This window comes from Solanum stenotomum, chromosome 2, assembly GCF_019186545.1.
Source record: "Solanum stenotomum isolate F172 chromosome 2, ASM1918654v1, whole genome shotgun sequence".
NCBI lineage: Eukaryota > Viridiplantae > Streptophyta > Magnoliopsida > Solanales > Solanaceae > Solanum > Solanum stenotomum.
In genome coordinates this window covers 39,943,993-39,971,898 of record NC_064283.1, presented here as the reverse complement: position 1 = coordinate 39,971,898, position 27,906 = coordinate 39,943,993, and the positions used below count along the sequence as shown (strand labels likewise).

At 37.2% G+C, this 27,906-nt stretch overlaps 1 protein-coding gene across 1 annotated transcript; it reads right to left on the bottom strand.

Moving 5' to 3' along the window:
* Positions 1-501: 501 nt before the first annotated feature.
* Positions 502-22,022, bottom strand: LOC125855010 (uncharacterized). Its single transcript, XM_049534639.1, has 8 exons — positions 21,601-22,022; positions 16,580-16,648; positions 16,404-16,499; positions 15,082-15,129; positions 14,563-14,634; positions 11,666-11,724; positions 1,762-1,849; positions 502-1,683 (listed from the first exon to the last, which is right to left on the bottom strand). The coding sequence occupies exons 1-8, from the start codon at positions 21,907-21,909 to the stop codon at positions 1,528-1,530; spliced, it is 897 nt and encodes a 298-aa protein (XP_049390596.1). The 5' UTR covers positions 21,910-22,022; the 3' UTR covers positions 502-1,527.
* Between the last annotated feature and the right edge of the window lie 5,884 nt (positions 22,023-27,906).

Sequence of the window (27,906 nt, the reverse complement as noted above, 5' to 3'; positions counted from 1 at the left end):
TCCTTCCAACGACGACAAAAACACATGGATTTGGGTTCTAAAACATACCGTAGGAATTAGAACCCGTTGTTTAATTTTGCGGGTGAAAATCATGCAGTATCTTTTTCTGAAAAATCAATGTGCTAATAAGGTATGGCAGTACTTTCCCATGGGGGCAGGTCTTGTGATTTTGGATTTTACAATTTGAGTAGTTTTAATTATTAGAATTAAAATTCAGCACCACTTAATTTTTTTAAAGAGTTAAATTTAACCTCAATATATGTGTTAATTTGAGGGCTATTTTTTAACCCAAAAATAAACCACATGGATATTTTTAGACTCAGAAGGGTATTTATGAGCCTTTTCCCAAAACCAAATAGATTAGTCAATTCTAGTGAATATCTGAATATGATTGTTAGCAGAGACATAACCTACAATCTCGTGTCATCAAATTCCAAAGCCTGTTTAGAATTTAACTAATTAGTTTATTGTAGTAGTGTGTGTCAATCATACTCACGGAAATAATTTGTAATAGCTTAATTTAGTTAATAGATAATAATAATCATAAGTCCAAACCTCTACTTATTGCTTATCGATCACGTATACCTGTGTGTGTGCAGGAATAACTATAAAAAAAAAAAGTGAATGCCAGAATCAACTATTTGCTTCTAATAAAGCACCAATTGTAGAATGCAAATGATGATTAACTCCTACCAAGAACGGAATTTGAGAGGATTTCTCTTCTAAGAAAAGATGGGTCTTCGACAGGAGGAGGAAGCATCATCTGCATTTGCACAAGGATAATGTTTTCAACGCAAAACCCTCTTTTTGTTTCAACCAAAGCTTCACTAGCAGAATGCATAAGCTCAGGCCTTACACCATACACGAAGATAAAACAGTACAGACCCCATGCCCTCCCTATCTTTCTAATTGCAATCATCAATCCTTTCTCAAAAGGGAAATCAAAACAGACATGACCCTGCACCATTATAACTCTAAAAACAGATACTAGAAGAGTTCAAACGACCTATAAAGATATGTTATCTTTCCAGAGAGATGAAATAAACAGAAATTGAAGCATCAAAGACAATTAAGACATATGTGCTGTCTCGTACAAGAAGAAAGTACAAGTGCACACTGCACCCACGAAAGTTGGTCAATGTTTCAGATGACCAATCACTGTGCTTTTCTTTTTGCATCTGTCCATTTCAAAGTAAAATTCAATTTTTGGAACTCAAAGCTTGTTGAGACAACTAGTCGTTACATAAAAGACACTAGAAGAAAACTCAAACAACGAACAAAATTGAAAAAATACTTCAAGATTAACATGTTGCTGTAATTTAAATATAATCAAAACTACTTAAACATTATTTTTAGACACCTAAGAAGGGCTAATACAATTTATAATTAAAATGTGTGAGGCCACATTCTCTGGAAGAAGGCAACCAGGAAATTGACGGGGCCTGGGTTCAGATTCTACGGAAGTATAAATCGATAATGAAGAGAAACCACAGAAGTACTTGCACAAACTTCCAACTTACTCAACTATCATCTTCTTCGTACCACAGTATTTTGTGCACGTTGAGCACCAATTGCCTGTTGTCCTTGAGCCCCTGCTTGTCCACTAGTCTGTTCTTCAGCCAAGTTCATAGCTTGGGTCATAGCATTCATAACAATGAGTCCAAGAGGGATCAAATACATCCACTGCAATAAAAATCACAAGAAAAGAGTAAAAGATGAGTACGGGAAATATTTACAAGAAACTAATTCAATCAGACTCACATATTTAGCCCAGAAAGATCTCTCTGGAGGCTGCACTTCGTCGCCCTCTGCATTCTCTCCAACAACAGCTTCTGAAAATATAGGTGTTCTGTTCCAAAAACATTTTTATGACTGACTAGCTTTAACATTCAAAGTAAGTTCTAGCTACTTCAAGAAAAGTACTGGGACAAATTCACGGAAATAAGAAATCAGGGAGTATTTTACAAGAAAAACAGAGTTTAAAACTCAAATGAACCATGAATCATCCACAATTAATCTTGTTGATGATGTTGAAGTGAGTACACCAATGGGGCCTCCCTCAAAATGTCAAAGAGCCCTTCAACTAGTGGAAGTGGATCATCCACCACTAGCAATGTCAAGGGTCCTCTCAATCTCTATTTCTCGCGAAAACCAAATGAAAAGAGAAAAGGTGGACCTATTGTTTTAGAGAGCTACAGAAAAATTTTAAGGAATCGTGTTGTATCTGCTTTTGCAAGATGGATGTATGATGCAGGACTCCATTTCAATTGTGTTAATTACACGGAGTTCTGGTAGATTCATTGAGGCAATAGGCTGATATGGTCCAGGAATGAAGCCCACCCTATCACGAGGTAAAAGTTCCTTGTCTAAAGATGAGGTGGAAAAGACAAACAAGATGAACCAAAGTAGCTTGCTTTGTCTTGGAAACACAAAGTAGGAAGATGAACCAACCAAACCAGTAGATATTCCAATGGCCTTGGAAACATATTTGGAAAGCCAAAATTGCACACAAAGTAGCTTGCTTTGTCTAGTTATTGGCTAAGGAAGTAGTGCTGACACAAGATAACTTGATGAAAATGAAAAAGGGGACCCCTTTATGTTCCAGATGTTTTTGGGGAAACTGCAGAACCAGTGGTCCTTCTATTTATACATTGCAAGGTCACAAGTCAACTGTGGAGATTATTCCTCAGACTCAAAAACATATCTTGGTCCATGACAGGGAAAATCACAAAAGCATTACATAGTGGGGAAGAAGTAGGAGTACAAGCTAAGAACAGAAACAACTGGAGAATTGTACCTATAGCTATATGGCGGACAATATGAAAGGAGAGGAACCTTAAGAGTTTTTGAGAATATGGAGAATACTATACAACAAGTCAAAATTAATTGTATTTTGACTTTATGTTTTTGGTGAAGGACAGGAATTACATAAAAATGCTCTCAGGCACAGTTCCCAAAAACTCTCTCTCTCCTACTTCCTAGGAGAGAGAGAAACTCTCTTTCCGGTGGGTCACCTGAGAACCACCAACTTTCTTCCCCTTTCTCCAGCTATCTCCTTATACGATAGTTTTTTATCTCTTTTTTCTTTTCTTTCTCCTTTCTTAGCATTCAATCAAGAGGAGTAAACACAGGATCTAGAAAGTTTATTTTCAACCGATATGGATAACATCATTTATTTTGCGGTTGGTTTCAAATCGTTCGATATAGAAAGGATATCAGGGACCTCTGGTATATGGTTCGAGTGGACAGAGAGAAGCAGGAAAGCAGTCACGAGAACAACTTTCAACAAAGGATCCATGGAATGGATAGTAAGGGTTCTCAAGGAGGCTTCCCAAACTAAAGGGAACTCAGTTCGTAGGTGGAGGAAAACAGATGATATAGCTGAGATTTTTGGTGCTCGTAACTATAATAAGTATGGGAGGTACATCAGTTTGATAAGTGTAAGGGGCAGAAGAAGATCAGTTCTCATCATCCCAGAACTGACCTGCAATTCAGGGTGGGCAGACATCGCAGAGAAGGTGGCAAGGTTTATAAGTGCTCACAAGACCACAAACAACCTGGAGGCATACAGAACTGTTGATGAAAACATTCCCTACGCCGAGATAGTCAGAAGTTCTAAATGGGAAAACAGAGAGGGGAGGGGAGTAAATGCAAATGCAGAGGTGACAATGCAAAAAGGAGTCATCAGCATTAAAGAACCTATATGCAATCATAGTGAAGCGCTCAAGAGGAGTTTGGTGGGGAAATTTAATGTAGATGCCACACTGACAGAAGTCCGGAAATGGTCCTACAATACCTGGAAACAAGCATATGGCTTGAATGTATATGAAATGGGCAACGATTTTTTTCTCTTTGAATTCAAGTCCATACAACTAGCAGAACAAGTCATGGAAGGGATCTGGGAATGGAAAAAAACCCCAGTTAAGCTAATCTGGTGGAACCCTTTAGTTGCCACTGTAGAAGAGAGGAGTACAGGCAAATCGACTTGGGTGAAGATTCTAGGTTTACCACTCCATCTCTGGTCGCAAAAAATTTTCAAAGCCATTGGAGATCTTTGTGGTGGCTGGCTCGAAACCGAGGAGGAGACCACACTGAGGAACCACCTCAAATGGGCGAGAATTAGAGTATGTAGCGATGGAAATAATATTCCGAGGGAGGTCAAAGTCGAGAATGGTGGAGTGATCTTCGAGATGCAGATTTGGGCTGAGCTTCCTACGAGAGCCTACGTCGGAGATGGGGGAGCTTCTAACCTCTTTACCTAGAAGGTTGTTGATCAAGACCCATTGGATAAAAGGGTGTGGACTGACATGGGTCAGTTGAAAGGGACTAGACCACTGTCACATGCACTCCCATGTGATTCTGCATAGTCTAGTGGAGTGAGAAATAGGGCTAATATTGATGGGCTTAGTATGCTGGACCCTAAAGTTATATTGGGCCTCACCCCAAAAATAACAGAATCTTCTAAGGCCTCTTTCATTAAAGATGCACATGCCCAGCACATGACCTCTTTAAAAGGGCTTGAAGATATTAAGGTTTTGGCTGAGAATTTCATCCTAGCACTGAAGAACTGGGAACTTTCCTCCAAGGCGACATACGAAAGAAGAGAAGAAGTCCCAAGTGTAGAGGAAACCTCACACACGCACACACAGCTGAAGAATAACGACTCACATAGACAGACACAAGGGGAATCCACGAATACAGCTACCAACCAAGCTGAGTCGAGAGAAGCAGAGCTACAAATTCAACAGATACACCAACCAGAACCAGTTGACATGCAGAATCCAATAGAGCCCGAGGTGATTGAGACAGAGGCATCTAATTGGGTGAATTCTCATATACTGGAGTTGAGTAATACCTATGGGGTAGCCTTCGAGGGTTTTGAAAGTGAAACTCTGGAGCTCCTCATGAGAATTGATGAAAGGAAGATGGAAATTGACAAAGCGAAACAACCGAAGGAAACCACAACTCCGAAAAGCAGAGGCAGAGGGAAAAATGAATTAAAAAACCTTCAGTCTAGTCTTAATAAGGAAGTGGAAGGGGTAAGGAACAGGGGGAGGAACCTATGCTTAACTTTTAAATGAAGGTCAAGATCTTAACATGGAATGTTAGGGGTCTTAACAATGAGGCGTCAAAAATCTTAGTTAAGACCTGCCTACAGAAGTGGAAGGCTGACGTGATATGTTTACAGGAGACTAAGGTAAACAAGGGAGTAGAAAGAGTGGCATTCCAATTATGGCCAAGTAGATGGATGAGGTGTGGTTTTATGGTAGCAGATGGTAGCAAAGGGGGTATCCTCTTAATGTGGGACAGTAGGGTGTGGAGGGGTTCAAAAGTAGAGGAAGGCAACTTCTCTATCACATATAAATTTGAAGCGCTGCAAGATTCTTTTTGTTGGAGCTTTACTGGTGTCTATGCTCCTCATACCAGGAAGGAAAAGCTCGAATGTTGGGAGGAATTGGCTGCAATGAAGGGACTGTCCGGAGGGCCATGGGTAACAGGGGGAGATTTTAATACAGTCAGACATATGTTGGAAAGAAGGGGATGCTCTAGAACAACTAACATTATGGCTGATTTCTCCAATTGGATTGAAGATCTTGAATTACATGACCCTATTCTAATCGGAGGTAAATACACTTGGGTTAGGGGACTAAACCATCAAAGTAATGCAAGGCTAGACAGATTCTTATACTCAACGGAATGGGAGGAAAACTTCAAGAATATCAGACAAAGGATCATGCCCAGAGTAACCTCAGACCACAACCCTATCCTTTTGGAGTGTGGAGATTGGGAAAAAAGGAATTCTTATTTTAAATTTGAAAATTGGTGGCTTAAGGTCGAGGGTTTTAATGAGCAAGTCCAGGAATGGTGGAATGGCTTCACAGTTGTAGGGTGCCCTGATTATAAATTATGCACTAAACTGAAATTGCTGAAACAGAAACTGAAAGATTGGAGTAGGAACACATTTTCTGAAATGGCTAACAGGAAAAACAACCTACTTGAAGAACTGGTAGTTCTTGACAGAGCACAAGAAGACAGAGAATTATCCGAAGAAGAGTTTTTGGTTAGGGCAACAATACTGGTCGAACTTGAAGTACTGGCCAATCATGATGAAGAGAGATGGAGACAAAAATCTAGAGCACTTTGGCTAAAAGAAGGGGATAAGAACACCAGGTTCTTTCAGAGATTAGCAACAGCACACAGAAGGTACAACACAATTGATAGGCTGGTTGTAAGTGGGGAAGAGATGCAAGAACCTGATGAAATCAAAAGTGCTATGATAGAATTCTATTCCAATCTTTACACTGAGAATGAGCCATGGAGACCTACTTTTGATTTGACAGGCTGTCCTATAGTCACCAATGAGGAGAATGAATGGCTTCAGAGACCATTTACAGAAACAGAAGTGTTGCAAACTATCCAACAGTGTGATGGAGACAAAGCCCCTGGTCCTGATGGTTACACTTTGAAATTTTTCAAGGCATGCTGGGAGATCTTGAAGGAGGACCTGATGCAGACTATTCATAATTTCCACCAGAGGGGAGTCTTTGAAAAATCTTTTAATGCTACCCTTATAGCATTGATCCCAAAGAAGCCTAGAGCTGTTGAGCTTAAGGATTTCAGACCTATTAGCCTAATCGGGGGGGTTTACAAAATCATCTCTAAACTCATAACTGAAAGGCTTAAAACAGTTATTGGGAAGCTAGTAGATGAACACCAAATGGCATTCTTGAAAGGGAGACAAATACTTGATGCATCCTTGTTGGCTAATGAACTAGTTGATTCAAGGGTTAAACAGAAGCAACCTGGAATCCTATGTAAATTGGATATTGAAAAGGCTTATGACCATGTCAATTGGAATTTCCTCCTCAAAATTCTGAAAGACATGGGTTTTGGTAGTAGGTGGATTAAATGGATCAGTTTTTGTATTTCCAGTGTGAAGTTCTCCCTCATAATAAATGGCAACACAGAAGGCTTCTTTCAATCCCACAGGGGTCTTAGGCAAGGGGATCCCATGTCACTTTTTTTGTTCTTATTAACTATGGAAGGGTTAAATCATATGCTCAGAACAGCAAATGCTAATAGATGAGTGAAAGGTTTCAGTGCTGACAGGTAGAGGTGAAGATCTGGAAGTGTCTCATTTGTTTTATGCAGATGATGCCTTAATTTTTTGTGAAGCAGAGACAAGTCAGATCAAGCATTTGAGAGCCATCCTAACAATTTTTGAAGGTATCTCAGGTCTCCATGTAAATTGGCTGAAAAGTCACATTTCTCCTATCAACCAGGTTGGAAATTTGCAAGATCTGGCTGTTATTTTGGGCTGCCAAGTGGACTCTTTACCAACTAAATATTTGGGACTGCCTCAAGGTGCTAAAAACAAAGAATTAGAGGTGTGGAGTGGGGTGTTGGAAAGGTGCGAGAATAAACTATCTAGGTGGAAAAGTCAATATCTCTCTTTAGGGGGCAAATTGACTCTCACCAAGTCAGTTCTTGATGGCATGCCTACATACATGATGAGCCTTTTTTTCCATACCAAAGAGCATTGAAAAAAAACTCAATAAAGTTAGGAGAGCCTTTCTATGGCAAGGAAACAAGGAGAAGAGAGGTTATAACCTTGTGAAATGGGATGAACTGACTCTCAACACTCAACAAGGGGGGCTCAACTTGAAGAACCTCAGCAAACAAAACACCTCTCTCTTGCAGAAATGGCTTTGGAGGTTCTCCTCAGAAGAGAGGGCCATTTGGAGAAGATTCATAGCAGGAAAGTATGGTTTACTCAATCACTGGACAACTGAGGAGGTTGCGGGAACCTTTGGGTGTAGTGTCTGGAAAACCATAAGAAGATTATGGCCTTATTTCAACAACAACATGTCAATCATTGTTGGAAATGGTTTGAAAACTAATTTCTGGAATGAGGTGTGGATTGGAGAAGACAGTCTTAGAAACTCCTTTTCACATCTTTACACTTTGAGTACGGAAAGGAATGTCTCTGTATCCCAAGCTTGGAGTCAACAGGGATGGGACCTTGTTTTTAGAAGAGCACTAAATGACTGGGAAATTGGGGAAATTGCTAGCCTATTGGGAGTACTAAACTCACACCCTGCTTTATCTATGAGGCCTGACAAACCTAGATGGAAATTACATAACAAGGGTGTGTTCACAGTGAAATCATGTTACTGGAATCTTAACACAAGGCAGTCAATGGTGGACATTTGGCCTTGGAAGTTAATCTGGAAGACCAAATGCCCCCCAAAGGTAGCTTGTTTTTGTTGGTTGGTTTGTAGAAAGGCTTGTTTAACACATGAGGCTTTACAGAAAAAGGGATGGCAATTTTGTTCAAGATGTGTCATGTGTGAACAGGAAGCAGAAGTCAATGACCATCTGTTCCTTCATTGTAAGACAGCATTGAGCCTATGGAACATGTTTTTGGCTCTGTTGGGAGTTAAATGGGTGATGCCTAGCACAACAAAGGAACTACTAAATAGCTGGAAAGGTATTGGGAACAGAGGGAGAAATGAACACTGGTGGAGAACTATCCCTGCTTGCATATGGTGGACTCTCTGGAAAGAAAGAAATTTAAGAAGTTTTGAGGGACAAAAGACTAACTTACAGAAGATTAGAATGAATTGTATAAGCCTTTTGTTTTTTTGGTGTAAACAGAATCTTGTAGGGGATATAGTAGACTTAGTTGATTTTAAAGGAAACTTGTAAAGTATAACCATGGGTGGGATGTAAGTTTCCAATTCATCATTTTTTGGATGATGAATTTTTTGGTGTGAATACAAAGTTACCTTGTCTCAAAAAAATGTTTTTGGTGAAACCAGATAAACTCTAATGATATTGCCCCTATCATTGATGTCTTAGACTCATTATAAGGATAGGACAGTAGATTTTGAGGTCTTTCGTAAATATGGTTTCAGTACACCCATGTACTGTGTTACAGAAATATAAACACTTGCCTGTCAAAAAAGAAAAAAAAGACAATCAAGATTGTAGAGAATTATAAGGTTCAATGGAAAACTTATGGATGTTCCATTATGATGGATAAATGGACAGCAAAAAATGGGAAAATGGCATTAATGTTTTGGTGAATTCTCCATAGGAGTGTTCATTGAATCTTATGATGCTAGTGACTCTTCTACTGATTATAATAAAATGTTTAACTTGCTTGCGAAAACTATCTTGAAAATAAGCAAGGAAAATGTCGTACAAGTTGTGACTAATAATACAAGTGAGAATAAGAAAGTGGGTGACATGCTGAAGGAAGTGTTGATGTATATTCTCTAGACTCTTTGTGCTGCCCACTGTATCAACTTGATGTTTGGTGACATTTTCAAGAGAGCCATGCATTCTACAGGTGAACAACTTGATATTTAGTTCTCTTTTTTAATCTTCATGGTAATTTTCTAAACTTATTAACTAAAAAATTGTTTTTGAACAGTTTTTGCTAAGGCTATTAAGATATATTCTTATATCAGTCAAAGGGCGCTGTTGTTGAACATGATGAGGAGATACACAGAGCAGAGAAAATTGGTAAAATCCACCAACACAAGATTCGCAACAGCTTTTTTGACTTTGTATAGTTTTTATATGCAAAAGAAAAATTTGAAAACCTTGTTTATGTCAACTGAATGGAATGAGAGTGTCTATTCAACTGAATGGAATGAGAGTGTCTATGCAAAGGAAGCTCCGGGGAAAGAAGTTGTGAGACACACCATTGGTCCATATTTTTGGAATGACATTGTTCAAGCACATAAGTTGGTGGTCCTTTAGTTTAGTGTACTTTGTTTGGTTGATGGGGAGAAAACACCACCAATGGGCTACACTTATAAGGGCATGGATAGGACCAAAGAAAGTATTGAGAAGGCATTTAATTATGATGACAGGAAATATGGGAGAGTTTTTGAGATCATTGATGCAAGGTGGACGGATCAACTTCATCAATCTTTGCATGCAGCCGGACATATTTTGAACCCATGGCTCTTTTATAAAATAATGACATGAAGACTTTAGACAAAGAAGTGTGGCGGGATATCATGCATGTGTTGAGAGGATGATCCAGATCCAAATTTGCAAGACAAAATATGGGAGGAGCCTGGTGTGTACATGAAAGTTGATGGGCTACTTGGAATGGAATCAGCCCTTCGAGCAGAAACCTTAAGGTCACCAGGTGAGCATTTCAACTTTTAATTGTGTTTAGAGCTTAAACTTTTAAGTTATTACTTATTAACTTTTAAAATAATTCTTCTACAGTTGAATGGTGGATGCAATATGATTATAATGTCCCAAACTAGCAACAATTTGCTATTAGAGTTCAAAGTTTAATTTGTAGCTCATCCAGTTGCGAGAGAAACTGGAGCATGTATGAACATGTGAGAAACTATATTACATTATTACTAAATTTAATACTATCTTAAGTGTCCTAAGTCACTCCTAGTAATTACCTTCAACAACTTCTGTGCACATTCATACGCAGTTTATGGATTACCTTCAAGTTCTAATTTCATTGTTGTCATTACGATACGTACTTCCCATGGAAGTTCTATTCTTGATATGCTATCTGCCTTACATAGTCGGTACATTTTTTCAGTAATAATGTCTGCTTGCTGGGGACGTAGTGTTTCATGCCACAGGTCAAGGTTCACAAGTTGACAAAACCACATAGATTCAGACTACCAGCTGTGAACTGGTGCGCTCCGTCTCTTCCTAGAGTAGCTGAGTCTAGTATTTTGATGTCAAATGAATATACAAATTTTTGGGTAGGTTGGGGCCCTGTCCCAACCATAGGATGGTTGTCAGACTCTTAGACGCTTTTGTAGATAGGTGACACTTGCTATGTCAGTTGATATCAGTGGTCTAGTGGTGGCCTATATATATATATATATATATATATAGCGATGACTTCATGGCTGAGATGACCATCTCTGTTCTTCCATTATTCCTTACTAGTCGATTGAGAGTTGCAGGTTGGTTTGCTCGGTCAGGTATGGCACTGGGTGCAGGTTTGGGGCGTGACACCCCACCGGACTAAATTGACAGATTTGGCTTTTCAATAGTCAAATCAATCAATTTTAAAGATACCAAAGTATATTTGTCTTTTCAATATAAAATCCAAGTATTTGGAAACTATAAGAAAGATACTACTCGTTGGAAATATTTTAAGATGATAATGTTTAAATTATAATGTTCCTGAGGAATCTCCTTCGAAGTTTAATAAGGTTGCCTTTCTAGAAGAAAAATAACAATCTTTCAGGAGAAATGGTGTAAAACTAACACAACCAGTAGATCATTTTTTTTATTTAAAAAGTCTCATATGATAGTACAAGTTCAGGGTGACACACAGCAAGGCTATGTTGCTCGGACTCTTCAAAAATGTCATCGGGTGCGTCGTCGATCCTTCAAAAGTAAGCAATTTTGGAGGATCCAACATGGGTGCACCAACATTTTTGGAAACTCCGAGCAACTTAGCAGTCAGGTACTTGAAGGTTCTCTCAAGGAGATTACTAGCTAATATGAACTCCCTGATTAAAATATTTATGTAAGTTGATTCGTTACATCTGATAACTTGCTTTATGCAACAACAACATACCCAGTGAAATCCCACTAGGTGGGGTCTGGGGAGGGTAGAGGAAAAAGGAAAAAGGAACTAAAAATTACAGTGACTTGCCTGGGTGCCTGCTCAGTAGATTTTAGGACTGTATGCGAGTTAAAGGACCATTTTGCAGGCTGAAACAGAAGCACCAAACATAATATCAGTCATCGGATTAGCATCTTATTACATGAAATTCCTTTCCTCTCCAGCACCATAAAAATCTGAGAAGGGAAACAAAGAGATAAAAGAAAAAGTAAAAGAACATATAGCTTTCAATCAAATACAAGTTTTTAACATGTACATGCACTTGAATTGTTGGGGAAAATACAACTGCCACGTGGTGAAATCATGAGGTACAACTAGCTACAAATATCGATATATGACCATTTCAAAAAAATATTAGTATATGAGGTTTACAAGAATACCCGCAAAAGAAAAGGAGTAAAAGAGATAAATGTGCAAGTTAGGGGAGGTTTGTATGTATTAAGCCTAATGTTAATGATACTTGTTTTCAAGTTATATTTGTGATAATTGTATTTCGAAATCGTGTAGCAGCCGTACAACTCGGGGAAACTTTGTTCATCTTACGGGTTGTACGGGTTAAGAGGTGTATTTCATGATTAGTCCCTAGTTGCTGGTCATGGCTTCAAATTGGGTCGTGATAATCATGGTATTAGAGCTTATGTTTTCATAGGATTCTATGAATCATGGAGCAGACCAGCTTCAAATTGGGCCATGATAATCGTGGTATTAGAGCTTGTGTTTTCACAGGATTCTATGAATCATGGAGCAGTGCCAGGTATGGTCTCATTATACGCATATCGTGCACCAGTCTAATAAGCAGGAGGCTACAGAATATTTTAGAACCAAATCAGTTCTTTCTTTCAATAGATGCATTTAGTCCCTAGACGCTAGTCATGGCTTCAAATTGGGTCGTGATAATCGTGGTATTAGAGCTTATGTTTTCATAGGAGCCTATGAATCATGGCGCAGTGCCAGGTATAGTCTCATTATGCGCATATCGTGCGCCAGACTAATAAGCAGGAGGCTATAGGATATTTTAGAACCAAATCAGTTCTTTCAATAGAAGCATGTAGAGTCACTCTGAGACACTTATATAACTTTTTATGGATATGGCAAGAACTAGGGAATCAGCTACATGTGAAAGAGGAGATGCAACCGTTGGCCCAGAGGTGGCAGCAGACGACAGGGAATCCCCACTAGAGGTCAAGACCAAGGCTGAGACGGGTCATGTCCCAGGACATGTAGGGGCCAAGGTCGAGCCCAATTTGAGCATCCAGGGCACTGGAGTTGCTTGTTGTGTAGAGGCAAGCCCAGTTGGAATGCAACAGGCCATAGAGCTATTAGATGAAATTGCTTCTGGGCATGCTCAAAAGGAAAGTCGAGGGGTGCAGATAGGCAGACAGACAGTCTACTGGAGGATCTGGATGCTTGTGACTGAACTTTTGAAGTTAAAAACTCCTCTCACCAGGTCTAAGGCAGATGAGGGCCCTCAAGAGTTCCTCTTTTGAAAAGGTAAGTAATAGAGGACCCTCAGTAGTTCCTCAAGGGTATTCGAAATGCGACCAAGATCATGAGTATCAGTTCCTTTTTTTGAATTATGCATGAATGATTAAAGATCTGAAACAAAGTCTTAATATCATTAACATTTCTACAAAGATGGCAATTCACCAATTCCATCTATTCACCCCTACCGCCATCACCCACCATTATCAACAACCACCCACAACCACCACTGTTGTCAATCACTACAATCATCTATCACCTACCATTCGACACTATTTAAAATCATCATCACTAACCACCATTACCATACCACAACCAATCACTACGACAATTATCACATCAGTCACCACCATATATCTCCAACCACCGTCATCATTCACCACGACCATTACTTCCCGCTATCACCCATCAACTGCCACCACCAACTACTACCTTCAACTTCTACTACCAACCACCATTATCACTAGCTACTACCCACAACACCATCCTCAATCTACACTCACAACCACCACCGCTAGCCACTGCCACCACCACCAAACATCATATAATGTATTTTAAATATTAGATTAATATGTATTTTATCAAACTTCATATTTTTATTTTCTAAATGAAGACAAATTTTACACATTCAGATGTTGGAAAAAAAACAATCATAATTTTGTTTTTGATAAAGCAATCTTAATTATTAAGTACACATCTTAACATGGTTGTGGTAGAACGTTCAAACAGTAGAAAAAATAAGAGTTTCTGATGGGAAAAGAAACTTCCACAATCTGTAGATTTTCCTGCTTTTTTGCATATTTTGGTGCACAGCTGCATACAAGATATTGTAGGGCTCATTATCCACCAAATTTTGAACCATGCACCATGTATCCCGATAGGGATTTCTCGATTATCGCAAACTGTCTAGTTTCTCTATTGCATACCTCCTGTATGGGATGGTATATTTTTCCACAATAGAACACTTCACTAGTAAATAGTATTTAAAAAAAGTGGAGTGAAAATCACTTTGCCTCAATCATTGGGTCTAAAACAAAAAATCAAAGTTTAGCAAATACAGAGGTTTGTTTATTTGAGACAAGCAAATGCAGAGGTTTGTTGAAAAAGAAGCTCTGATTTCCATAGAAAATCTAAAAATATTATGTTATTTTCCAAAAGAAATTACCATAGTTAGCTTTTGATAGCAGTTCTTTAGATACTAATAAATGCTATCAGAGGAGAACACGTAAATTGGGATGACTGTCCAGACTATGTACTTAAGTTACCATTCTGACAGCTTAATACTTTCAAATAGAGTAGTATCAATCTATTGCCCTATCAAAATTTCAAGCTCAAATTTGGGTACTACTGATTACACACATGTGATATGCTTCATATAAGTTGGGTTGAAAGGATGGACAGGTTGGAAGGTGGATAGGGGTCTAAGACTTATGGACCATACTTACAAACTTCAATTGACGAGGGTACTGGCATGCACCAGGGGAACCATAATTAACAGCCAGAATATTCACACCGTCCTGCAATGAACATATTAAGTCAAATTCCTGACAAGGATAAAAATGAAAGATTTGCACAATAAAGAGTACACTGTATCAACTTAATTAATTTTCATAGTAACAAAAACTCTGACCTCACATGTCTTTACTGAAATTCAAGAGACAATACTTAAACTGGACAAGGTAAACCACCTTTCTGCCTTAGAAGACAAGACAAAATTCAACGCATACTAAGTTGACAGATAAAGGAAAAAAATCATGTTGAAAATCTGAGTTTAACTTATTTTCTTTACTATGTACAGTAGCTGCAGTACTTAACAAAATGCTGTTATCCAAGAAAAAATCATATTTTTAACCAGCTCCATCCAACAACAAAAGAAGAACGAAAGGAAAAATGAAATGGAAAACACATATTATATCAGAACCAACATAGTCAACTTAGGCAATAAGTATTGGGTTGAATATTACCATATGCATGACAAAGTGCTCCTCCAAACCATCCCGTGGAAGACACCTCTGAGGCAAAAACAGTAACAGCAATTAGATAATAAGCATGTCATTTGAAGCTTGCAGTATTCCAAGAAAATACAAGAATGATTAGTCAAAATCACAAAGTAAATTTAACTGCCTGAAACGGAAAATAAAAATATGAGTATAAAGGATGTGTCTGACAAGGGAGAGCTCCCAAGTTAGAAGAAATTCTAAGCAGTCCAGAGCTTTAATTGATAATTCTTGCCCGAGTTAGATGTTTACCCTCCTCAAAAACAGAAACTGGTGCACAGAGCCATAATATGAATGATCTAGCTATCCCTCTTCTCAATTTTATTACTCTGTTTTCCTAGATGTGAACACCTTTGCGGAAAAGTTGTCAAGAAATCTCTTGACTACTCAATGAATCATTTTAATCTATAAAAATTTACGGCTGTCTGGCCGCTCCGCCGCCTCAGTCTTTAGTTCCCAGTCTCTTCATATTGATCTTTATTTTGTACCTTGGATTTGTCAATTTTTTAAAAGTTATCATCTACAATTATATAAATTTTCCTAGGGAAATATAAACTCTCAGAAGAACAACCCAAACAACGGGGCTTAAAAGGCACATATGCAAATCCAGCAGCACCAGGAAGAAGATTAAGTTCCAATATTTCTATTAAAACTCTGAGAAACTACAGCAATTAAAGTTGGGACATACATGAAACAACTTCTTTTCAGAAAAATAAATTTTACTGGTTAAAATGCCCTTGCTAGGTAAAAGAAAACATCTCAAGAAAGTATGTATTAAATCACATGAAAGTTTCTTCCCTGAAAGGTGTCCACATAAAAATGCCCTTGCTAGACAATTGCTCTGTCATTTACCACAATACTCAACTTTTTAACCCTAATACTTCAATGTCGTAGGGAAACATAAGTACCAATCAAAAAGATTCAATGTCATTAGGCATAAAGGCATGGGCATACATCAGATCACACAAAGGCAAAGTATTCATGTCATTTCAAACTACGCCTTCCTTTTTTTTTTTTTTTTTTTGAAATTGGAAACTTTGTGTATTTCTATCAATAATTAAGATCATTCAGTACATTGGTTGTACTTGCACCATATTTACATCAAAAGACTCATAAGAAACTGGAGCTATTCTAGTCTTCTATAGGGAGCTTAATAGATCTAGAATTTCCACAGTTTCTACTGAGTGAGACTGTCAACACCAAAAACTATGCCTTCCTTTTGAAATTTCAAATGTACAGACAATACACATCAATGCTGATACTTTTAAACACATTAGTTCCAAACTTACTGCTTTCACTGAGGAAACAACGTATTCTCTGCCAGGAAGGTTCAATACGTTGGATGGTACTCTTATTCTGTAAAAGTCATCACCTTTCAAGAGTTTCTGCATCAAATAAAATTCACAATGATAAGTCAAAAATACAACAAAGGCAGTATGATTGTACGAATGGAAAATTCAATTACTTCGAAATCCTCCTTCTCTGTTCCATTAAAAGCATTTCTGGAGAAGCGAAGCTTTGTCAGCGTTTGCATCTGTGACAGAAAGTACCAAAGATCTATTACTGGCTGGATGATGCAAAGTCAAACGTCATCCAAGACATACTCAAGTAATTGCCAAAAATCTATTGGTGACAGTAACCAAGTGTTTATAAAAGCGCAAAAAAAATGAAAAGATCCATGGGAGCTGAAGTGGAAAGCGAGAAAAAAAGTTCACGCCTCTTTGAAGTGAAGTGCACAGTTTACAGGTAAAAAGAATAATGTCAACCAATTATGAATTTAGTACAAAAACAGCAAATTGCAATTAAAATAATAAAGCTCAACATCCAATAGACAATATTGCGGATAGTACCTACTCCTACGAGCTGATGTTCAAAAAGGCAATCAATTCTCATCGAAATCAATGCATGGACCACAATTTGAAGCGCAAACTTCTCTTAAGAGCATGGCTCCACCCATGAAGCAATAAGCCCTCGCTTCATCGCTTTAAGCGACAAAGCAATGACTTGTAATAAAACAGACAACCAACAAAGAAGACATACTCTTAGACTCACACTCACCTTGGCTATTAGATCCTCTCTCCAACAATATTTATGAGTCCAATTATATGGAATGACTATTAAGATCACAGGTTCTATAATATTAGAATGACAATACAAAAAAACTAGAGACTATTCAACGCTTTGAAAAATTTGAATAAAAGTCAGGCTCAAAGCACCATCTTGTTAATAAATAGTGAAAAAACATTAAAAAGTGTAGAGGATTGGTTTCTGTTTAAGAAAGTGACATGATATATGGAACAACATTAAATAAAAAGGACAATTAATCTGGGGCAAAGGGAGTCCGGAGTAGTTTCTAAATATTAGCTAACCATCATCCTCAATAGTCAATAAACTAACAACTTCCTGCAGTTTGTCTTTTCTTATTAGAAATTCTGTATAGAAACACCTGGGCCGGATGGATTCACTATGGCATTCTTCACCAATTGCTGGGAAATAGTAAGCAAAGAAGTAGTGGCAGCAGTTCAGAACTTTCATAATCAGAACATTTTTGAAAGAAGCTTCAATGCCACCTTCATAGCCTTGATCCCAAAAAAATTGGGGGCCAAAGAACTAAAAGACTTTAGACCTATTAGCTTAATAGGTAGCATATATAAGATCATCTCAAAAGTGTTGACTGAGAGGCTGAAAAAAGTTGTTTCAAAACTGGTAGATACACATCAGATGGCATTTATTAAGGGCAGGCAGATCATGGATGCTATTGTGATTGCCAACGAATGTGTAGATGTGAGGCAAATTAGCAAGGTCCCAGGCATTCTTTGTAAGCTGGATATAGAGAAAGCCTATGACCACTTAAATTGGGGTTTCCTATGGAAGACTTTGGAAAACATGGGTTTTGGGAAAAGATGGATAAACTGGATCAAATTTTGCACCACTACAGTGAAATTTTCAGTTTTGATTAATGGCTCTCCCACAGGTTTCTTCTCATCTGAGAGAGGCTTGAGACAAGGGGATCCATTATCTCCTTTTCTCTTTATCTTGGCAATGGAGGGTCTCAATGATATGCTAAGAACAGCCCAGACAAACAGTTGGATAAGGGGTTTCAATGCAAACATGGGGGATAGACAGAGTCTAGCTATCTCACATCTCCATTATGCAGATGACACACTAATATTTTGTGATGCAGACATCAGTCAACTGAAGTTTGTAAGAATAATATTGGTATTGTTTGAGGCAACTTCAGGTCTACACATTAACTGGGGCAAAAGTTACATCTATCCAGTCAATGAGGTACCTAGAATTGACAGTCTGGCAAATATTCTGGGAGGAAAGATAGGGGAGCTGCCCACAATATATTTGGGAATGCCTCTAGGAGATAAGAGCAAATCAAAAGGCATATGGAACAATGTACTGGAGAAAAGCGAGAAGAAGCTTGCCAATTGGAAAAGTCAGTATTTATCCCTGGGTGGCAGAGCTACTCTCATCAACAGTATTCTTAATGCTTTGCCTACCTACATGATGTCGGTGTACCCTATGCCAGCAAGTGTAAGAGACAGATTAGATGCCATTAGAAGAAATTTTCTTTGGCAAGGAAACTGCGATCCAAATAAGCACAAGTTTCACTTGGTCAAGTGTAATGAAGTTTTAGTCAGCAAGAAAGAAGGGGGACTAGGAACAAGGAATCTGAAAATACAAAACCACAGCCTGCTAATGAAATGGCTGTGGAGATTTGCATCACAAGAACAGTCGCTGTGGAAAGACACCATTAAGGCTAGATATGGAATGGAGACAAGGTGGATCAGCAACATAGCAACACAACCATATGGCACCGGAGTGTGGAGGACAATCAGAAATCTATGGCCAAATCTTATAAACAAGTGCACAATTAAGATAGGAGATGGTGGAAAAACTCTATTTTGGGAGGAAGTATGGGCGGGACAAGCTTCACTTAAAGCTAGTTTCCCTGACCTATTCAACTTGAGTCTACAGAAAGTGGCCACTGTCAAAGAAATGAGAGATGCTCAAGGTTGGAATTTAAAGTTCAGAAGACCTTTAAATGATTGGGAGGTGAATAGAATGGTTGAATTTCCAAATATCCTGGAACGATACAAGGAACTCAGTAACAAAGAAGACAAACTGTTATGGGCTCCAGATACACAGGGGAGATTCTCAGTTGGAACAGCTTACAGAAACTCACAGAGGACACACACTCAATCAAGCTACTGGCCATGGAAAATGATCTGGAAAGTTAAGGTGGCCTGTTTTACTTGGCTCTTAGCAAAACAGGTTGTTCTCACGCAGGATAACCGTATGAAGAAGGGCCTTGATTTGTGCTCCAGATGTTTTTTTTGTGAATGTGAGACAGAGACAATAAATCATCTCTTTTTACACTGTAAGGAGACAGTGAAACTTTGGCAAATTTTCATCAACAAAAGGGGCATCAGTTGGTCTATGCCAGGAAACATAAAGGAAGCTTTGGCATGTTGGAATCGGGATGGAAATCAGTCGGGGCACAGGGAGAGATGGAAGATTGTCCCAGCCTGCATTTGGTACTATTTGGCTGGAAAGGAATCAAAGATGTTTTGAGAACAAGCGCTGCTCTATGGAGAAGATGAAGCTGAAATGTTTAGCTCTTTTCTATTTTTGGTGTAAACATGAATATCCTCATGAAGATGAGGATATCACTAGTATGTTAGAGTCCTTAAGGAGTTCATAGGAAAACAGATACACTTCTGTATTTCTGATTGTAAGTATTACTGGAATACATCCTGAGTATTCCTGTGTTTATAATACAAGTTACCTTTTCAAAAAAAAAAAATCTGTATAGAAATGTGATTGACTTAGACCAGAAATTTGGGACCACTTGTGCTGCTTTTTGTTAATTTCTTTAAACATAGTTATTTACCCTTTTAAAGAAGAAAAAGTTAGCATGGACCTGTGATGATAATCGGAACAATTCTCCAGTCACAATGTGCGAAACAGACAGTGTTTACTTTGGAATACAGTTTTCTGGAGGAATTTTATATTTGAAGTGTAACATCTTCCCCTTTTATAAGTCAAAATACTTGCATTGGCAGCACAATGAAGCAGTGTGCACAATCATCAATCAAGTTAGTTCAACTATTCAATCACAATCTTCCTTGAAATTATGTGCTTAACATGATTGTGTCTTTTGTATTTCTGTCCTTGCATTTTGCAATTGCTAAATAGACTAAGAATTCTTGGAAAATCATGTAGAAAGTGATTTACCCCAAAACACTCTGCAATGCCTAGGAATCATCATTACTTTGCACATACATCCACTAATGCAGTAAGTGATTTATCAGAATTTGGAGTGAAGGTGTTTAAAAAGATGTGATAGACCTAAAATCACATGGATTGAAGTTGTCATGGAAGACCTACCATCTCTTGGAACATGCATACTTAGCGGAGGACCGGGCACAATAGAATAAAACGATCTATATAGGCAATATCAATTAGTTAGGAATATATTCTAGTCGCGTTAGCCCATTTGCTTTAGGTCCTATGCTTTCTAGGAGTTTTTCTTAACCTTATTAGAGGTTTTTATGCTAGATATAGAAAACTTCTAGGATCTTTATTGTTATTCTGTATAATGTTAGGCTTGAGATGAATTTAAATGAAGAAACATGGTAAGTGAGGATTCATATTACCAAGGCCCGACTTTCTTGGGACTGGGGTATAATCGTTGTTGTTGTTGTAATTAAAGGTCGAACGAATGACTATTTTTATACAATTATGAGCACCAACAACATACCCAGTGAAATCCCACTAGTCTAAAGTAAACAGAAGCATATGTGCCCAGATATACATGATATACCTTAATATAGGGTAAAACGTCAGACAAGCAACTATAGCTTATCTAGTTCTCATCAGATACTTCTTGAACAATACCCAAGTATAAGCTCATTCCCACCTAAACAAAAATGTGCACCAATAGCCATCGTTCCTTACCAACTACAACACTTGAATTAACTACTATTGCAAGACACCCAATAATTCTGAGTAGAAACAAGTGTAACTCTTGTGCCCTGCCCATCAATATTCAAACAACACTTGTGCTTTGTAAGTGACATCTTGAAGTCATTATTGTGTACAAATATATATTTTAAAGGAGTGGTTAGTCGCATTACTGTTTTTTGCTTTTTATCAAGATAAGGTGCCACTTTACTATTCTTTTATCAGGCTGCAAATCGAAATTATGGTTCTGTGAAATAAACACACAACTTGCTGATATCAATCTGTTTTCTGCAACTTCATATTATTCAATATCTATAATAAAAATTAGTTATTAGGACAGTTACAAGAAATACTACTACTTCAAATTAGTTAATACCAATCTGTTTTCAGGAAATAAAAAATGACAGTACTAATTAATATCAATCTGTTTTCAGCAAAAAAATAAAATAGTTAAGGAGACAATCAATCATAACAATTGTTTGAAAAAAAAAGTAAGTGATTAACAATCACCTGGGAACCATGAGAAGAAGATTTGAGGCGAGCAGTAAAGGTGCCGGCAGGGAAGAAGTTGGAGTCACCAAAGGCATGTTCCAGAGGGAACTGGATCTTTGAATCTGAATCAGAGACCGACCTCTTCCGGGTCGACTGAGGTGTTGCTGCGTTGACGTTGTTGGGATCGGAACGGGATCGGGATCGGATTCCACCTTCGACACCAAACTCTTCATCGTCGATGAGAAGCTCGTCGGACTGGAAGCCACGAGACGTTGTAAGGATCAACAGCAGGAAGAAACCGGCTGCAACTACAGATTTGGTTCTCATTCTTGAAGGATTTTTCGGAGTGCGGACTAGCCGGGGTAAACACTTGAGTTCACAAGTAGTAGACCAGTAGAATTGTTCCTCTGGATTCCTGGGCTAAATAAGTGTAGTAAAATGTAAAGCTTATATAAATATTTCATATCCTAAATACATGTTATTTCTTTTTCTTCTTCTTTTTTTTTCTTAAAATTACAAAAATTTCAATCATAGCTCAAATACATTGTAACGACCCAGGGTACCCCTAGATGTAAATGGCATATAGAACCCCAAAAAAGTCCATACAAGCCACTTAGATCTCATAACATAAGAAATAAAACAATAAGAGTAAAAATAAACCAAGTCCAAAACATTTTATAAAACGAAAAGCGGAAGTCTAAACTTTTATCTCATCATAGTCTTTTAATACAATAGAATGAAATTGGGCCTAGCACATACATCATGTTCAAAGGGAAATACAAGAAATGGAACTAAACAATAAGAGTTCGTCCTCGAAGCATAAGGACTCACCAAAGCTTGGGAACCTATCAAATCACCAACTAGCTACGAAATTGAGCACCCTTAATATCGGACCCTACATTTGGGAAAAATTTAGGCAAGAGTATGCATTAATGCAAAACAATGTACCAAGTATGATAGTCATGCATAAAACATTTAAATCATGCTAAAAGGGACATTGCATTTCATGACATGCCATTGACCAAGCTAAAACATGATATAAAAGAGTTATAAAACATGAGTCATAAAATCATGGTCAATGCAAACTAACTTCATCTTTAAAACCTTTGAACTTATATGCGATACTTCTTGAAGTAGCCTTAGTTCATTATTACTTGTGGGGAATTAGCCTTAACCGACATGTAATACCATGTGAGCTATCAACATGAAATCCGGTGTCTACCCCACACTGAAAAGAGGTGTCCTACTTGCCGAAGGTAGAACCTTGAATTTCTAGCTTAAATGGATCCACTAGCTAATTAACCTATGTGGGCACATAGTTATGGGATAAGGAGATTGCTACTAGAAACCCGACCTCTACTACGGGAGAGCTTCCATCTCACTACCAATATCCACTCGGTGCTAAGCATAAATTCTCACGGAATAGTCATTTTTTACTTGACTTCATTACTCATTAAAAGGTGCCCTTGGACAACCAATTCAAGCTACTTTCATTAAGATAGCTCCTTGTCTTTGATTCAATTAGGTGAGAAAGCATTTCGACCTAAGAATCATTTCTATGTGATAAAACCTTTCACATCATGCTATTATGTGTTTTAGTGAGAGTATACTTTCACAACACAACATCATCATTGGTACTTTACTCTCAAAGCACCCTTAAAACATTTGCATAGTTTTCATAAGAAAATGCACAATTCCATAATTTACCTCTTGAGGTCAAAACCCACTTTCAATAATCAACATTTTAAAAACATGGGTTAGATATGAATTTCATCATAAATACATGTAAAGCTTGCAATACATGCTCAATTTCATAAAACTCTTCCTTGAAGATCAAAAATCCCACATCATATCATTCATAACTTGAAAACATGAGGATTACATTGGTTCATAGGGGAAATCATCATAAAGATCATCATGTATCATCAATTCATGCATAAGAGATCATAATTCAATCATTTAAATCAACATTGAAGAGAACCCATTATAATTGAAGAAAACCCTAACTCAATTAGGGAATTCTAACTTTGAAATAGAGGAATTTGGGAACTCCATGAATGGAATGAATTCATGGATGAAAACTATCATACCTTGAGTCCAAATGCTAGCCTTCAATGGAGGAATTAGAACCTTAGCTTGAAACCCTAGGTGAATCCTTTTTCTTCTTCTTCTTCTTCTTCAAGTTTCTAGAGAGAATATTTGGAGAGGAATTGGTTTTCTTTTGGGAATTTGGAAGAATGAAGTATATGGGGTGAATTTGGAGGTTAAAAGACTTATATAGGGGTTCTAAACACAGGCAAAACGAAATAACTAACAGCTTGTGACCCACGGACCCAGTCAACGGACCGTGGTCTAACCCACGGCCCATCCTGGTGGACCATCATTCATGGCCAGAAAATGTGCTTTTAGGGCTTCAAACCACGAACCGTGGTCTGACCAACGGTCCGTTGGTCAGGCCATGGTTCTTGGCCCTCATACCAGTGCTAGGCAGGCCAACCACGGACCACACAACAAATAAAGAGGCTGGTGATATAAATTTCTTTGATGTAGCATCTGATGACATTGTTTGTGTCAAAGGTGCCGATAAGGATGCCCATACTCTTACTGTGGTTAAGTCAAATTTACCTAAATTGAAAGTCAAACTACATAACTAATACAAATAATGCAGAGGTGAAGGAGAAATAATTATATAAGGATAAAGGAACGCTCGTCACTATAATGACAAAATATAAAATAGAGCAGACCTTTAATTTCAGAGTAATGATCTGATAATAAAAGGAATGAAATTATATGTATTGTGTTGCGTAATCATTTTTTAGGTTGTGTTTTCTAGATGGATAGATTTATCATGATGCATTACTGTTTATATATTTTATTTTAATTGATAAGTACTATATTTTTAGTAGATACATTGAATATGTAATTGTTGCACATAAGATGTTTGATTTGTGGTCGATACATTATTGTGTGGTAGTTTATATATATATATATATATATATCAAATACATATATGTATCATTCCCATAAAATTGCGCATGGTATATTATTATTTATGCATCTTATTCTATTTTTAAAATATTATAGTTTGTATAAATAACAGTATACATGTACGTGTTGTCCATAACATTTATATTTGTGAAGGATACATTACACTGTAGTCATTAATATGTATAATCTACATATAATAAAATTTAAAATTTGTTGAATATGATATACATTGCGCTAAACAAATAGTGCAGTTATCTTAAAATGTTACTCGGAGGACTGTGCTTGGACTATGAAAGCATCTTGTAGGATAAACTATGATGTATTCATAGTGAGATATTTCAATGGTGTACATACATGTTCTTTGAGAGAAAGGATATTCAACACAGTTCAAGCTATGATGGTCTTTGTTAGTGGTGTCATCCTCAAATTATCTTTTTTGACAAAAAATATCCTCTAAGTATTTGAAAGTTAACAATTTTCATCCTTCTGTTAAATATCATCAAAAAAACAAAAGAAAATCCTACAAAAACAAGAGCAGTTCACATGACTATCAGCAAAAGTTTTCTTGCATAATTTCATTATTTACTATAATAAGTTCCTAAAAAAAATATTAAAAATCTTAGATACCATTGCTTACTAAACAAAAAATATTTGGAAGGAGTGAGGATACATGATCTGCTTTTTTTCTCATTTAATAATGGAAAGAAGTTGGAACTTAATTATCTTTACCTTTTTCAAAGCCAAACTGTATTCAATCAATATTTTTTGGGCCAATTTAATATTGAAGTGATCAAAATATTGATTATGTCTCGCGTTTGAGTTTCATTCTATATTTTTAGAAGCGGAAGTCTCCAACAAACACCGTTTCTAGCATATTCGATTGAGAAGAAACATATTTCAACAAATAATATTTTTAATATCAAATTACATGAAATATAAATGGAAAAAAACTATCAAATTAAAATATTTTGCATAATGTTAAATTCAATTATCGAAAAAGTTCACGGTAGTATTTTTGCATATCTAAGAATAATAATTATGAAGGGATGACTTGAGTTTTTGTGGGATCTGTTAGTTTTTTGATAAATTCAAATAGAAGGATGAAAATTGTTCACTTGTAAGTACTTAAAGGATGTTTTCTGCTAAGAATGATACTTTAAGGATGTCGTTTAAGTTTGGGTATGGTTAAAGGATGATTTTGGCAAAAAAAACTTTTGCTTTATCTGAATATGTGTATTCTAATTATAAATCTGGAAGAAGATACATTGTTTGCCTCGAAAGAAAATATGCAACCATGGAAGATTTAAAATTGACTAGATACCTTGTCCATAGACAATTATTATTTTGAAAAGTTAGAATGTTACATATATGCATCTATACCACTCTGATTACTACAAGCCAGAAGCATTAACAAAAACATATGAAGTTTCAATGATTTCAATGTCAGATAAAAAAAAATTGGTCTATGCCAAAAGAAAATTTAGAAAAGTTGATTCTTGGTTGTATTTTGATGAAACATGGGAAAGTCATAGCTTATACTTCAAGACAATTGAAAGTGCATGAAAAAACTTATCCGGCTCATTATTTGGAGTTAGTGGCAGTGGTGTTTTCTCTAAAGATTTGGAGACACAACTCGTATGGTGTTCATGTAGAGGTGTTCACCGAACACAAAAGTTTGAAGTATGTGTTCACTCAAAAGGATTTGAATCTTCGCCAAAGGAGGTCACTTGAGTTGTTGAAGGATTATGCCATAAGTGTCCTATATCATTCCAGAAAGGGGAATGTGGTGGTGGATGCTCTTAGTCAGTTATCGATGGGTAATATTGCTCATGTTGAGGATGATAAGAAGGAGTTAGTTCACAATGTTCATAGATTGGCCTAATTGGGTGTTCGTTTGGTTGATTCTAATGAAGGTGGTGTAGTTGTTTATAATGGTTATGAATCGTCTTTTATATCGTATGTAAAAGGTAAGCAATATCTTGATCCAATTATGGTTGAATTAAAGTAGTTGGTTTCTAAAAGAGCCATTGAGGCTTTCTCCTAAGGGAGAGATAGTGTCCTTCAATATCAAGGTCGGTTATGTGTGTTGAATGTTGATGAGTTAATGAATTAGATTCTGACGGAAGCCCCTAGTTCTCGGTATTCTATTCACCCGGGAGCCACCAAGATGTACCATGATTCGCGGGAAGTTATTGGTTGAATGAGATGAAGAAGGATATTGCAGAATTTATGGCTAAATGTTTGAATTGTCAATAAGTGAAAGTTGAGCATTAGAAACTGGGCAGTTATGCCCAAAACATTAGTACTCCTACATGGAAGTGTGAAGATTTGAATATGAATTTCATTACTAGTTTATTGCACACTCGTCGACAGTTTGACTCAAATTGGGTCATAGTGGACCGAATGACAAAATCGGATGACTTTCTTCCCTTTAATACTTCATTCTCATCGAAAGACTATGCCAAGCTTTATATTAGGGAAATGGTAAGGTTTCATGAGGTGCCTTTGTCCATTATATCTGATCGAGGTGCTTAGTTTTTACATTTGATTTTTGAAAGTCATTTCAGAAAGGTCTTGTAATCAAGTGAAACTTAGAACGACTTTTCGTCCTCAGACCAATGGATAAACTGAGTGTACCATTCAGAATTTGGAGTATATGTTGAGAGCTTGTGTGATTGATTTCAAGGGTAATTGGGATGATTATTTACCTTTGATTGAGTTTACTTTTAATAATAGTTATTATTCTAGCATTGGGATGTCACCATTTGAGGCTCTTTATGGTAGGAGGTATAGGTCTCCAATCAGCTTGTTTAAAGTTGGTGAGGTCACTTTGATGGGGCTCGAGTTGGTGCATGTTTCTATCGAAAAGGTTTGAATTATTCATGAGAGGTTGAAAATGGCTCAAAGTTGACAAAAGTCCTATTTTGATGTTAGAAGAAGATAAATAGAATTTGATATTGATGATTGGGTCTACTTGAAAATTTCACCCATGAAGGGTCTGATGAGGTTTGGAAAGGAAGGGAAGCTTAGACCCTTTTATGTGGGCTCATATCAAATTTTAAGTCTTATTGACAAAGTTGCTTATGAACTTGAGTTGCCTAATGATTTAGTATCGATACATCCGGTTTTCCATGTCTCTTTGTTGAAGAAGTGTGTTAGAGATCTGATGTCCATTGTACCTTTGGAAGGTTTGGGAGTTAAAGAGAATCTTTCTAATGAAGAGGTTCTGATTGAGATTTTAGACCGGCAAGTTCGGAAGTTGAGAAATAAGGAAGTTGCTTCCATGATGGTTCTTTGGAGGAATCAAATAGTTGAAGGTGCTACTTAGGAGGCCAA

Bases quoted from the DNA above. Each gene is read 5' to 3' on its own strand.
- LOC125855010 (XM_049534639.1), bottom strand. From the start codon at position 21,909: ATGAGAACCAAATCTGTAGTTGCAGCCGGTTTCTTCCTGCTGTTGATC. The intron at 14,635-15,081 runs GTAATATTCAAC...TGTTCATTGCAG, and splicing joins AGCACTTTGTCATGCATATG to GACGGTGTGAATATTCTGGC. The intron at 11,725-14,562 runs GTAAGTATGGTC...CTTCTGTTTCAG, and splicing joins ACCCTCGTCAATTGAAGTTT to CCTGCAAAATGGTCCTTTAA.